A 16,187-nucleotide genomic window follows, 5' to 3' on the forward strand; every position below is an offset into this window, starting at 1 on the left:
GCAGCCACTGTAAGACTCTTATACCACCATACTTCAGCATTTCTGGTCGAATATCATCTACTCCTGCTGCCTTTCCACAGTTCAAGTCTCCGATGGCTTTTTCTACTTCAAGTATGGATATGTATTCCTGGTTGCAGGCCTGGTCAGTGTTTTTTTACCACTGTGCTGTCATCACTGCTTGTTTCATTTAGCAATTTTTCGAAGCAATTACTCCATACTTCAAGGATATCTTTTTCTCCCATTTTCATGTCACCTTTATCATCTCTAACTCCTTTTACAGCACTCTTTCCTCCATTCTTAAGCTTCTTCAACAACCTCCAGAATATTTTGCCACCTTCTTGATATTTATTTTCTATATTCTTGCCAAAGTCCTCCCATGACTTTTGTTTAGCTAGTTTAACACAGTGTTTAGCATTCTTGCATTTGTCTCTGTATTCTCTAAGAGCACAAGCTGACTTATTTGCCAGGAACTTTTGATATGCTTTCTTCTTTTCCTTCACTGCCTCTTTAACTTCCTGTGTCCACCATGGAGTTCTAATTTTTCTATCCTTGCAGACAACTTCACCACATGCCTCTCTAGCTGAATCAATCAGGGCTTTTTTCAAGGCTTGCCACTGAATCTCCAAGGTTTGATTCCTGTTCTCAAACTCTTTCATTTTTTTTTCAATAAACTTTGTGTATTTTAGTCTACAGTTCACATCTGAGAGCTGCTCAACTTTTATGTGCTTTAAAACTTTCTTACTTGTTATTCTTTTCAATATGAAATTCAATTTTATCCTGCTCAAGACTAAATAGTGTTCTAAACACTTTTGTTCTAGTTGTTTACCAGAACTTTCCAGACCCCCCCCATCCTCATATTATTATCATTATTTTTTGAATAATTCAGAAACTTCGCTCAAGAGATGTTGACTAATTTTAATGGTAATATATCAGAACATAGAAAGATAAGTAAACAATTATTTATTGATTTATTGCTGATATTTCGCTGGTGTTATAACCAGCATCTTCAGAGCACAAAACACAGTTTGTCACAGTACACAAGACAACAATTTGGTGTAATAATGGGACTAGTTTGAAAAATTGTAGCAACAACACAAAGGCTAAAGTCCTAATTAGGTGCCCTCTATGTTAAAAAAAAAAAAAAAAGAAAGAAAGAAAGAGAGAGAGAGAGAGAGCAAGCAGGTGCTAGTTATGTCTTAAGATGACTGTCTCCCAAATCTTAGCCAAATTTATACGCCATATTTGTTAAGATTCGGAATATGTTTTAAGGCTTCTGTTGCTTCTAAGAACAATCTCTCTGACTTGTAAAATTTTCTGTGCAGTACTTTTGTTTTCTTCCAGTTGATCCTGTGTGCAGGGGTATCGAAAGCCTGGTCTGCTAGGCCCGACTTGCCATAGCGATAATGCCGGATGTATCTTTCATGTTCACTGATGCAGATGTCCACAGTTCTTCCTGTTTGACCATAGTAATCTTGATCACACGAGCAGGGTACTTCGTAGATTCCTGGATGTGATAAAGGAGAGATGCTGTACTTGGGTGAACTTTATAACACCAGCGAAATATCAGCAATAAGTCAATAAATAATTGTCTGCTTATCTTTCTGTGTTCTGATATATTACCATCAAAGTTAGTCAACATGTACGATGAACACATAAGCCTTTCTACACGTTTGCTCTAAGAGACTACAGAAAGTTATATCTTCAGATATAATTTTATCTGAAGTTTATCAGAGGTCTTTAAGACCTTCAGACCTCTGTTAAGTGACATGTTAGCCTCACATTGGGTGATGAAATTCATCTCACAATTACTTTTTATACGCATTACTAGGAAAATATCTGATAATTCAGCACTTGATCCCTGAATGTTTTTTTTTTTTATAACAGTATTTATCACATATCTTAGATATGGGATCACTTAAGAGTCAGTCAAATCAGGAGAAGACCTCCACATCACCTGTCAGGAATGCACAGAACCGACTGGAGCTTCTGACCTAATGTCCAATCCATTCACATGGTGTACTCAGTTAGTAGGTACCTACTAGGTACTGAATGAACGAGAATGGGTTGGCAATTTGGGACTTACCTGATCAAATTGTACTCTCTATTGGTTTATACCACAAATGCATATGGTGGTGCAACATGATGAGATTTCGTGCTGGGTGAGTCATTGCCTGTTTAAACAAGGTCCCTGCTGTCTCTGCCAGAGAACCAGCAAAAAGTCAGCTATTGGAACAAGCTCTAACTCAACATCTAAAAGAAGAATAAACCTAACAACAACAGAAGAACTGAAGACAGGAACCATTAATTTAAAGAGTATTAATAGAAAAGAAATTAAACTTGCAGAAGAATTAGAAAAGTACCAGGTGGACATAATTGGCATTACTGAGACAAAGAGGACAAAAAAACAGATGAGATCTTACCAAATAGTAAGTATAGGATGTTATATTCAGGCAATAATGATCAAGGAAAGGAAAGAGTAGTGATAGCACTCGACACCAAACATGAAGCTATAAACTGCTTGATTGGAAGGCTGTTTCAAGTAGAGTGATGTGGGCAAATTTCAAAATAGGAAAATGTAACTTATCTACGAAACTTCTAAGGAAGAAGTCAAAGAATTTTTTGCATCATTAGAACAGATGCATGACAAAGAAAATGGAATAAGTGGTCCTTGTTGGAGATCTGAACAGCACAATAGGAAATGAATCTCAACAGGGATATAGGATGGTTTGGGAAAAATTTGGGTAAGAGAGCAAAGCTAATAATAATGGTAAGTAATTGCTGGATTTCTATTCAGGACACGAACTACTCATTACTAACACCATGATCCAACAGAAAGATGTGCACAAGTTTACGTGGAGAGAAAAAAAATAAGAAAAGTCTGACTACATCATTATTGATAGTGATACCTTCATGCTGGTTCAAGATACAAGAGTGTACAAAAGATTTGAAATTGGAAGTGGCCATAACTTATTTTTAAGTAGGATAAAAATAAATATTGTATTGACAAGAACAGTATGTAAAAAAGTTTCAAAAAGAATTAAAGTTCAGCAGATTTTACAGGTAAAGTTAACTATACAAACATTACTGAAGAAAATTTAAAGTAGTTTGAAAACAAGAACCTAACCTTGAAGTCTCAGTGGCAAACTGAACAAGACACTGATTGTTCGAGCAGAAGGTATGTGGTGAAGGTGTAAGTATAGAAAAATAAGAACATCATAGTGTGCATAAGTTAAAGAAGCAGTTCTGAAAAAGAAGAAAGCATACCAAAAGTTCCTAGCAAATCAGTCGACAGATGCACTAAAAGAATACAGAAAAAAAATGTAAGAGAGCTAAGCTATGTGTAAAAGTAACAAAGCAAAAGTCATGGGAAGACTGGTAAGAATACAAAAAATAAATACCAGGAAGGTGTTAAAATATTCTGGAGGATATTGAAAAAGCTTAGAAAATGGAGGAAAGAGTACTGTAAAAGGAATCAAAGATGATAAAGGTGGCATGAAATCTGAAGATAAAGATAAAACAGAAGACTGGAGGAAAGATAAAGATAAAACTAATTACTTTGAAAGACTTAAAGGAAACAAGCAGTGACAACCATATTAGAACATATTCAAGAAAGAATGCAAGGAGTAGTACAGATCAATACTTGAAGTAGAAAGAGCCATCAAAAACTTGAAATGCAGAAAGGAAGCTGGTGTAAATGATATTCAAACAGAAATGCTTAAGTATGGAATATAAAAGTTTTTCAGCAGCTACACTGCATAATTCAAGAGGGTCTGGTCAGAAGGTCAAATTCCAGATGACTGGCATAGAGCTTTAATGTTCCCATCTTAAAAAAAGGGAATAAAGTTAAATCTGCTTTATTCCCTTTACAGAGGAATTTCTCTACTTCCAGGTAAGATTTATGCAATAAACCTGAAAAGAGGAGAGAGAGAGAGATTGTGAAAGAGAAACTTGAACAAGCTGGGTTGAAGCCAAATAGAGGTTCATAAGATCATATTTTCACTTTACAGTAAATAGTTGAGAAACCATGATAATATGACAAGGATCATTATTAACATCTGATCTTCATGGAGTCAGACTCATGGTGGGAGTTACACACTATCATATACAAAGCTCATCTAACTGTGCCTTAAACTGATTAAATGTGTCTATATTCAACAACGACATTGTCAGCATCCAGGAATGCATTAGCAGAGCTAATCTCAGGGTATGGTCACTTAAACAAAATGGGTGAGGAAAGATAAGCAAAACTAGTTCTCTGCCAGGTTGGCAGGAAAACCGCCCAGAGGAAGACCAAGATATAGGTGGATTGATATGGTAGATGACAGAAATATAAGATCTGATAATGTTGGAGTCTTGACAAGTAACAGACTGATTTGGAGGAAAATTGTAGATAGGAAGTTAGTAATGATGTAAATTTTTCATGTAGTACTATCATATCCTATACAAACCTTGAGGGTACATGGCAGGAATTTGATGATGATATTCAACACTTTTTCAGTCAATGCATTCCACTCACCAACCACTCGCTGCATAAAGACCCTTCTCCTCACCCTCCTTATATAGTTTCTAGGGATGACCTCTTGTTCCACACTACTCTCCCATTCTATGAAAAACCTCTTCCATGTCAACCTGATAACAACCCTTGACCAGCTTATGTCTCGATCATATCCCCTCTTCTCCTCCTATTCACAAGGCCTTGCAATTTACATTCTCTCGATCTGTCTTCATACTCTACATTCCGAAGACCACTGACCACCTTTATGAATCTTCCCTGTCCAACATATCCTTTTCACCATGAAAACCTGGCCAAATCCATGCACAATGATCCATATGAAACCTGATCCAGGCCTTATACTGTGGCATCATAACCTCTTTATTTCTACATGTCAGGGTCCTGTGCATCATTGCCATTATCTGATGTAACATCTTCACAATCTGTGCAATGTGGCTTCTGAATTTCAGGTCCCTGTCTACCATTACTCCCAGATTGTTCATCACCTCTACATCCTTTAGAGTTTCTTCACGAAATGTATACTTTGTATACATTTCGTGACTTACCAAATCTCAAAACCTTACACTTTGCAACATTGAACTGACAGTTTCACTTACCTGCCCATTCATGCAATTATTCAAGTCCTCCTATAAGGCCATAACTACTTGACTCTGCATTGCTCTCCCCAATTTTGCATCATCTGCATATTACCAGTTAAACCCATTTCAATACCATTAATGTACAAAGTGAACAACGATGGTCCCAAAATGGACCCTTCTGGCATCATACCATTAGTGACCTTCTTCTTTTGGAATACTGCATCCCCATATACAACTTTCTGATACCTATCTGACAGCCAGTCACTGATCAATCTCAGAAGTCTTATCCAATCCCATCCATTTCAATTTATTTAATAGCTTGTCATGTGGAAGGCTGTCAAAAGCTTTTTACAAAATTTAAGTATACCACTGTATATGCATCTTCCTTGTCCAAGCATTTTGTCATCCTGTTAGTGCAAAATCTGTATTTAAGTTTTGTAGATTTGGAAGAAGAGATGTACAAAAAGTGCCCAGAGAAATTATTTCAAAACACTACAATTATATGGAGTAAATGGAATATTATACAGAATAATACATAGTCTATATTTAAGTTGTAAACCAGCAGTTAGTACTGAAGGAAATACAAGATGGTTTGATTTAAAATCAAGAGGCACATTATGAAAGAAAACGGTATTATGCCTGATATAAGAACTGGAGATGTCAAACTTAGTTATGTGCTTTATGCATGTCGTATTGTATTGTATTTCTAGCAACTTCTTGCATGTCTCCAGGATTCTCTAACTAAATGGAATAACAGCTGTAACAAATTTGGCATGAAAATCAGCAATAAAAAGACCAAAACTATGAAAATAGGCAGAAACATTAAGCACATCAACTGCATTCTGAATGGAGAGTCGATAGAACAAGTAAAATATTTCATCTATTTAAACAGTTTTTAGTGAAGATATCAAGTTAAATCTGGAAATAGGCAACAGAATAAGTAAAGCTGATATGTCAGCTGGGCAGCCAGCTGAATTTATATGGAATAAGAGAAAAATTAGCCAAAACACCACACTAGCAGTACGCAAGACAGTGTTCAAACCAGTTTTATGTATCTGAGAGTTGAATTAGAAATAAAGCACTTGATCAAAGACCAGTTATGAAGATTCTGAGAAATATTAGGGATGGGAACAGATGATGTCAATGACAGAATCATATCAAAAATGAAGATATTAAAAAAGAATTTGACATTGTTAGCATTCAATAATGTGTAAGTAGAGCTAATATAAGGTAGTATGGCCATTTAAATAGAATGGGTGAGGAAAGGTTAGCAAAACAGGTGTTTGATAAAATAAGCATCTATAAAAAAGGGAATAAAGCTGAATGTACTTTATTCTCTTTATGATACCAAGATGGCAGGAAAGAGACCCAGAAGAAGACTAAGGTTTAGATGGAGTGATTCAGTCAGAAGTGCTTTAGAAGCATGAAATGTTAGATGACAAAATATCAAAATGAGTCGATATGGAAGGTGCCATAAGCATAATCAGAAAATTTCATATGTACAACTGCATTATTTTATGCAACAATGAATGTTACCAATACAAATTTTTATCATCCTTGAAGAATTATTAAAACAAAAATAAAATTTCACTTGCATATTTTTATGTAACAGAGCTACAGAAATGTGTACATTAAACTGCAGAGCAACTTTTGTGTCACATGGTGTCATAAGTCCAGAAAGAAAATAACCTGACCTAATAACATGTATAATATACAAGCACTGTTATTTCATCACTTTACTTCAGGGTTATCTGAAAGAAAGAATAGTGGTAGCTGGAAGTGGCTTGCACACCGAATAATTAATGGAGCTGTGTGTTCCATCATTTGAAATAAAATCCAATGATTTTTCTTCATATAAGATCTATGAATAGTTTTTGATTATTCACCAACACTGTGGGTAGTTGTATGTTATATACAAGTTCTTTCTTAAGAAATGTTTGAATTTTTAAATATGAATAAAATGGTAAAGTAAATATAGACTTATTAAAATCCTACAGTTCTTGTAAACTTAATCCTAAATGAAATATTGAATGACAATGTAATCAGTAGCAAAAAAGTAATAATGTCTCTACTAATTGACATAGATAGCTTTAACTTACTAAATCAGCAAGCAAGGCATTAAAGTGCTGAACTGCTTCATCATGTTTATGCTGTTCTCTTTCTTTGTCTCTTTCACGTAAATGGGTAGAGAGAGTACGCTGCACTTCCTTTTCTCTTTCGCGAATACTGGCTTCAATTCTTTCCTGCTTTTCTCTTTCTTTCACAGCCTCATCATCAGATTCCTATATAGCATAGATGAACACTATATAACATGCACAGAAGAAAATAAAGTTTTCTAGTAGTTCAAGATATACAGATTAGAAAACAAAAGTATGAGGGGGGGGGGTGTTCTGGGAGTTCTGATAAACACCTAGAACAAAAATTGTTTTAAACCACAAAAATGATATATTACCACAAGAAAGAACCTATCTTAAAACTCTTTAACCATATCAAATTGTAATAATTTTCTTATTTTTCTTTTAGGATATATAAGACAAAATTAATTGTCTTCTTTCTTCTTTGTCTCTCATCATATATCAAATTGAATGAGAGAATTATTTCAATAATTATTGTATTAATGCAATGTAATATCTACCCCTTAAAAAAAAAAAAAAGGCTGCAAAATTAATCCAGGATTTAGTTTTAGGGCTGTTAATATTTTCACAAATGATTTAGGTTACAAATTTAAAATAACACAAAACTGAGTATAACAATAAATTGTCATGACCTCAAATTCTCTTAAGGATGATCATTAAAAGTCTGGAAAAGTGGGGGTTTCAAATTCATGTGGAGAAATGAATTGTCAAAAGAAAGGAAGATTTAATTTGTTAGATGAAAAGAAATTCTTTGGTAAGAGATACTGAATATAAGGATTTCAGTACTTTGGCTGAAACATAAGTTGGATGTTGGTTTAACTGAAGGTTCATATGACGTGCACAAAGGAAATAGATTATGATAGCTGTGAAATTAAGAATTACAAATAACTAGTTTAGAAATTATATAAAACAGATAACTTTCTTACTACACTTAGTTGAGTTAGAAGTTATTAATATAAAGAGTTCAAATGAATGCTAAGGATAGTCAATAATATTGACTGATGTATGGATGATTGCATGTAATTATAAATATATTGTTAATAATACTAATAGATTTAGAATATTTATAATTGTATAAATGTAACAACTAAGCTTAGCTAATATAAGAATTAATAAAATTTATCACTGTTTAACGATCGTGAATCATCCAAGGCAATTCCTTTTACATCACAATACAGCTTTCTGGCATGGCTGTGAGATTAAGTCAACAATGAATACTGATAAATGAACGTGTTCATAGAATGGGGGTGTGATTTTGTCTTCTAATACTGAACAAAAATAGCATTGACATCATTAAGCTTCTATAACTATTTCCATGCTCAAAAATATTTCATGCCCACAACCATAGTAACCTCTCAATATCTGATCCTCATATAACCAAACCCTCAGTTATCTAGTTTTAGTATGAAGTAGCATGTCAAATGACTCAAACTTTGCAATTTAATTACATATTAAACTAATCATACCCTTCGTTAACTGCCCAACAGAACTGATTTCTAACACAAGCAGATAATTGAGAGATCACTAATTTTATTAACTACCCCCCCCCCATTTGGTCTAAATCTGGCTTGTTTCTCTTCAATTTTTAATTCAAGTACTTATTCTTTTCTTATGAATAAATCAATCTTATCTGGAATAATGAGTATGGAAATACTTCTATAATTCTCATTTATTTTTCTCTTTTATAGAAGCATATAATGAAAGTTCTACTACAATCATCTGGGATTCTGACCTAACCCCCTGGATTATGTAGTGCAGCCCATGATAAACATCAGAATCTTCTACTGTAACATATCAACATTTCAAACTTCTCTAACAATTTATTTTTCCCTACCTCAAAAATGATTTCTCTAGACTATATTCCATTTAGATATTTCTTATCAATGCTTCATTATTTGTTAATTACAGTAATGGATAATTTTTTAAAGCAATCAGAGACATCCAAGATACAGTTATATTCAATTTTTATATCATCTTTATAAAAAAGGAATTTTTTAAATTGCTTCTGTCACACTGATTTCTCCACTTCTAACCTTTCTTAAAAATGCACGATATTTCATGATATTTTTCATATTATCATCTTTCAATATTTTTTTAAAATGTTTTGTTAGTTACTTTTAGACAAAATTCAGCTTTCCTGCATTTATTTACATTCTCTAGCTAACTTTCTACACGATTTCCTTTTCAGGGATCATTCTTTTACTTCTGGTCCAACCACGGAGCTTTCTTTTTTTATTATTTTCTTATTTTACTATTCACATGTTTCCCTGGTTAACTAAATAGACAATTTTTTCCCCCCCGCCCACATTAAGACTTGGTACTCTTTTTCTGGCTATACCTTTTTCATCAATAATATTTGTACATATTTCATTCTACAGTTCACTACTGATGTTACTTGTTCAACTATGATTTTCACAGGGATATTACTACCCTATTTACCATTAGAGAAGTACCTTCTATACCTTGGACAAATCTCAAAACATCAAATGGCTGACTTTTCATGGTTTGTATGTGTGCATAAAAATGTGCATACATTCTCTTTCTCATCTTTATATTAGAACATAGTGCTTGTAATAACTAATTATGCTCTGAGCATAAATTTGGCAGGCACTAACCATTATTATTATTTTTCCCCCTTTTTCTAAATTGTTTCAAACATTTCTATGGGTATGAGATTAAATTTTATTATTATTATTATTATACAGGCACTCCACGGATTCCAAACACTCATCACATGAGGCCCTAACTATCCACACAATCTAGCCATAGTATTCAGCACTAATTATGAGGCTAATCTTCTTGAATGACAGGCAGTTGGGAAACTGGACAATGAGACTTGTTTGTGCCTATGATCCAACAGAAGGTTCTACCAAGGTAGAAGTAAAGGAAGTTTTTGATGCTTTAGAAAAAGCAAACTGACACAATGAAAAAGGAAAAGTTGGTCCTTGTTGGGGATCTAAATAACAGAGTAGGAAATGATTGTCAGACATACAAAAATATTTTGGGAAAATCTGACTAATGGCAAATACCTGTTGGATTTCTGCTCAGGACATGGACACTGGTTATTACTAATACCATGTTCCAACAAAAAAATGTGCACAAATTCACATGGAGAGAGAGAAGAGGCAAGGAATAAGAAAAGTCTCATTGACTATGTTATTGTTGATAGTGATGCTATCTCTCTGGTGCAGGACACCAGAGCGTACAGAGGATTTGAAATTGGAAGTGATCACTATTTAGTCTTCAGCAGGATAAAATTGAATTTCATATTGAAAAGAATAACATTTAAGAAAGTTTTAAAGCGAATAAAAGTTGAGCAGCTCTCAGATGTGAACTGTAGACTAAAATACACAAACATCATTGAAGAAAAAATGAAAGAGTTGGAGAACAGGAATCAAACCTTGCAGATTCAGTGGCAACCTCTGAAGAAAACATTGATTGATTCTGCCAGAGAGGCATGTGGTGAGGTTGTCTGTAAGGATAAAAAAATCAGAACTCCCTGGTGGACACAGGAAGTTAAAGAGGCAGTGAAGGAAAAGAAGAAAGCATACCAAAAGTTCCTGGCAAATAAGTCAGCTTGTGTTCTTAGAGAATAGAGAGACAAATGTAAGAAAGCCAAACACTTTGTAAAACTAGCTAAAAAAAAGTCATGAAAGGATTTTGGCAAGAACATAGAAAATAAATATCAAGTAGGTGGCAAAATATTCTGGAGGTTGTTGAAGAAGTTTAGAAATGGAGGAAAGAGTACTGTAAAAGGAGTTAGAGATGATAAAGGTGACATGAAAATGGGAGAAAAAAGATATCATTGAAGTATAGAGTAATTACTTTGAAAAACTGCTAAATGAAACAAGCAGTGATGACAGCACAGTGGTAAAAAACACTGACCAGGCATGCAGTCAGGAATACATATCCATACTTGAAGTAGAAAAAGACATCAAAGGCTTAAAATGTGGAAAGGCAGCAGAAGTAGATGATATTCGACCAGAAATGCTGAAGTATGGTGGTATAAAAGGTCCTAAAGTGGCTGCACTGCATAGTTCAGAAGGCCTGGATAGAGGGGCAAATTCCCGATGATTGGAGTAGAGCTCTCATAGTACCCATATATAAAAAGGGAAACAAAACTGAATGTGGGAATTACAGAGGTATTTCACTACTGAGTGTTCCTGGTAAGATTTATGTCAGTATACTTGAGAAACGGATGAGAAGAATTGTGGAAGAAAAGCTTGGGTGAAGAACAAGCTGGATTCAGGCCAAATAGAGGCTGCCAGGATCAGATCTTCATTTTATGACAAATAGTGGAGAAATTATGGGAATATAACAAAGATATTAAAAACGAGGATATTAAGAAAGAACTTGATATTGTCAGCATCCAGAATGCGTTAGCAGAGCTAATCTCAGGTGGTATGGTCACTTAAACAGAATGGGCGAGGAAAGATTAGCAAAGCAAGTGTTCTCTGCCAGTTTGGCAGCAAAACGACCCAGAGGAAGACCAAGATATAGGTGGATTGATACGGTACAAAGTGCCTTAGACAATAGAAATATAAGATCTGGTAATGTTGGAGTCTTGACAAGTAACAGACTGATTTGGAGGAAAATTGTAGGTAGGAAGTTAGTAATGATGTAAATTTTTCATGTAGTACTATCATATCCTGTACACCCCATTGAGGGTACATGGCAGGAATTTGATGATGACCACCTGAGATTAGCTCTGCTAACACATTCCTAGATGGTAGCATTGTCAAATTCTTTCCTAATATCCTTATTTTTAATATGATACTGCCATTGATGCCATATCTGTTCACTCCCCAATCTTTCTCAGAACTCTTATATCTGTGGTCTCCAGTCTTGGATCATGTTTTTTTTTTTTTTTTTTTACCCAGCTCTTAGATCCATAAGTTAAAGCAGGTATGAATGCTGTCTTGTATACAACTAATTTAATGTTTTGACTAAGTTCTTTCTTATTCCATATAAATTTATTCAGCTAACTTCTTGCATTTCCAGCTTTACTAAATGCTGTTGTCAGTTTCCATATTCCCTAAAAATTATGCTTAAATAACTGAATGATTTACATTGTCTTCTTCTTCTTCTCCCCCCCCCCCCTTCTGATTTTCACACCAAATTTATTACAACAGTTATTCAATTTAGTCAGGGAATCTTGTAAATTTGTACTGGATTGCAAGCAGCTGAGATTAACATTGCCAATTTTGATATCAGATTTATTAACACTTTCCTTCATAATGAAATCTATGTAGATAATATGTATCCTTGTCTCACACCTGATTCAACAAACCATCTTCCTGTACCTCCAATTCTAACAGCTGACTTACAGCTCAGATAGAGACTATGTATTACTCGATATACTGTCCATTTATATCATATAACTATAGCATTTTGAAGAGCTTTCCTCTTGGCACCATGTCATATGCCTTTTTCTGATCTATGAAACTTGAATACAAATCCTTGTTATGTTCCCAATATTTCTTTTATTTGTCTTAAAGTGAAAATCTGATCCTGACAACTTCTATTTTGGCTGAATTTGACTTGTTCATCACCTTCTACAACTTTCCTTCTACAAATTTTCTTTGCAATTTCTGAAGTATACGTGCATACATCTTACCAGAAATACTCATTAGAGAAATATCTGTAATTCTTACACTATTTTATTTCCCATTTATAGATGGGTACTACGAGAGCTTTACTCCAATCATCCAGAATTAGACTTTCTCTACTTCAAGTATGGATATGTATTCCTGACTACATTTCCTGCTGAATGTTTCCTTTCACCATTCTGACACTGCTTGCTTCATTTAAAAATCTTTCAATGTAATTACTCCAGACATCCAGAATATCTTTATCTTCCGTTTTCATATCACCTTTGTCATCTCTGATTTCTTTTACAGTACTCTTTCCTCCATTTATAAGCTTTTCAATAGCCTCCAGAATATCTTGCCACTTTCCTGATATTTATTTTTCATGTTTTTATACCAAAGTCTTCCCATGACTTCTGTTAAGCTAGTTTTACACAGCGCTTTGCTTTCTTACATTTTTCTCTGTATTTTTAAAGAGCACAAGCTGACTTACTTGCACAGAATTTTTTATGCTTCTTTTCCTTGACATCCCAAGTCCACCACGAAGTTCTGATTTTTCTATCCTTACAGATAACCTAACAACATGCCTCTTTGGTTGAATCGATCAATGTTTTCTTCGGGGTTTGCCAACAAATCTCCAAGGTTTGGTTCTTGTGTTCATGTGCCTTCATTTTTTTTCCCCCTTGAATAATGTTGGAAGTATTTGAATCTGCAATTCACCTCAGAAAGCTGCTCAACTTTGATTTGTTTCAAAACTTTGCAAACTATTATTTTCAGTATGAAAGTCAATTTTATACTATTTCAAATTCTCTGTGTACTTGTGTCCTGAACCAATGGGAAAGCATTACTATCAACAATAACAAGTCAATGAGACTTTCCTAACCTCTCGCATACATTTTCTCTCCACATGAATTTGTACACACTTTTATATTGAAACATGATGTTAATAATAACTAGTCCACGTCCTGAACAAAAATCCAGCAGGTACTTACCATTATTATTAGCTTTGCTCTTTTCTCCAAATTTTCCCAGAACATTTCTATATGTCTGGTAATCATTTCCGACTCTGCTGTTTAGATCAACAAGGGCTACCTTTTCCTTTTTCATTGTGCCTTTCATAATGCCGCCTTCTCTAATGGCATGAAAAAATCCTCCCTTTCTTCCTTAGAAGATCCTTTGTGGGACCATAGGTACAAAAAATTTCATTGTCCAGTTATCTATTATGATATTTGTCTACATCACTCTATTCAATACTGCCCGCCACTCAAGAAGATTATCCTCATTTAGTGTTCAATACTATGGCTACTCCTTCTTTGACTGTTATTGCCTGAATGTGAAATTTTGTATTTGGTGCTTAGGAATATCTGACAGCTTTTATTTTCTTTGTTTCAGTCATGCATATTATGTCAATCTTATACTTTATCCAATTCTTCTGCTAGTTTTATTTCTTTTCCGTTGATGCTTTTTAGATTGATAGTACCAGTCTTGAACACTGCTGTTGGGTTAAGATGTGTTTCTGGATTTGTATCAGTATCTGAGTTTGTGCTATTCATCCTGGTTCCCTGATGGCCTTGTTTAACTGGACAACGACCCCAGCTGGCATGAAATTCTGTCATGTTGTGCTATCATTTTGCATATTTGTTAAAGCCAATAAGAATACAATTTGCTTGAGTAAATCCCAAATTGTCAGCTCATCCTTGCTTGTTCAGTATCCAGATAGATACCTAGCAGGGGAGCACCATGAGAAGATGACTAGACATTAGGTCAGAAGTCCCGGTTGGTTCTCCACATTTCTTAAAAGGCTAGTGGAGGTCTCCTCCCAGTTATACAGCTCTGACCCTTAAGCACACCATGTCAATTTATTATTCACCAATATATCTTTACAAGATACTGTGTGCTTAATAAAAAAAAAATTGAATTTTCTCATAATATTAAAAATGTTATTAAATTTGTTATGCAATCAGGCTACTTTGTTTATAAAGGAAAACAGCCATGGACAGTCCTATTTCACCAAACTTATAAAAATGTATATATGTTTCAATTTGAGCACCAGGTTTTTACTGTATTTCCTCAACCTCATGTGAGGTATCAGTTTGTAGATGGTGTTTTTACCAATTGGCCTGGCTCTGAGAATGATTTTCAGAATTCCCTTCTTAATATTAAAAGCATTTGTTCATGAATAAAATTTATGACAGAACTTGAAAGAGAACTCTTTACCCTTTCTTAATTGTCTTGACAGTCTTTGAAGTTTCTCTCTCTTTCCATAAGAAGCCCACATTTATGGCAGATACTTATACAAGTTGACTCACATCACCATTCTAGTTAGAAGTTTGGTGTTATCAAAACCCTTGCATGAATCACCTCTTAACAAATGAACATATGAATTGCATCTGCCTCTATAAACTTGACAACTTTACACTAAGAGATCATGTATTAACTAAGATCATTACTAAGATCTGTGAGGATTTTCTACATCACATTAATCTGAATTAAGGCTGATTCCATTATTTAAATTATTATGGTTCTGGCAATGCTAGTGTGACACTAGCTAGCACTGCAAGAGAAATATTAGTTGTCAGCTTATTAATAAACGTTAATTTATTCTTGCTGTGTTAGATCTGTTAAATTCAACACATTACACAGACATGTAAGTTTAAATGAATTGTAAAATGCATATGATGATAATACACCGTGTGAATAAACCTAACCTACAAAAAGTGCAAAACAAATTATGTGAGGTAAATGAGATATTATGAAGTACAGTATTGTCTATATTTAGTCAGTATACTGATACACTGAAAGTCAGTAGTTAGAACTAAAGGAGGTGCTAGAAGATGGTTTAATGTAAAATCTGGTTACATCATCTTTAGGACCTCATTATAAAGAAAGATGTAACAGATCTGATATCAAAATTGGAGTTACTAACCTCAAACTTATTTTATATGTAGACAATGTTATACTCCTAAATAAATCTAGGACAATACAAAGGGGATATGCTTTACATCATGGGATACTAAGGCAATTGATGTGAAGTCATTAGCCTCTATTATATAAGTAATCCAGTCATGAAGATACTTCATGTCCAAACTCTATTTGTTTACACTTGGATAAAGGATTAAACCAAGAGAAAAAACTTTCAACATCTTTCAAAATCCAGAATCAGTTTTCAGGCCTCTTTAATTGAGTAACGGCTGCAACAGTACAAACCCTATGAAAACAGGCAGGAGCATTGCAAATATCAACTACAAACTGAATGGAAAAACCTGTAAGACAAGTAGGATATTTTTCAGCTACAGTATTGTGTTATTTAAGGAAATTAACAATGCAGACTAGAAAATAAATTTATTACTCCTATATTTTGCCAAAGTTAAAT

General features: G+C 34.2%; 1 protein-coding gene across 4 annotated transcripts in view; it reads right to left on the bottom strand.

Annotated features, from left to right (window-relative positions):
- Positions 1 to 16,187, bottom strand: part of LOC150092440 (transcription elongation regulator 1-like) — a 291,251-nt gene that overhangs the window by 50,914 nt on the left and 224,150 nt on the right. For all 4 annotated transcript variants that reach the window (XM_090415019.1, XM_090415020.1, XM_090415021.1 and 1 more), the window contains one exon: positions 7,191 to 7,373. In XM_090415019.1, the coding sequence (XP_090271145.1) occupies positions 7,191 to 7,373 (183 nt within the window). The remainder of the gene's footprint in view (positions 1 to 7,190; positions 7,374 to 16,187) is intronic.

This window comes from Typopeltis vanoorti, chromosome 26 (assembly GCF_054136105.1).
Source record: "Typopeltis vanoorti isolate ZY-2024b chromosome 26, IOZ_Tvanoo_1.0, whole genome shotgun sequence".
Classification (NCBI taxonomy): domain Eukaryota; kingdom Metazoa; phylum Arthropoda; class Arachnida; order Uropygi; family Thelyphonidae; genus Typopeltis; species Typopeltis vanoorti.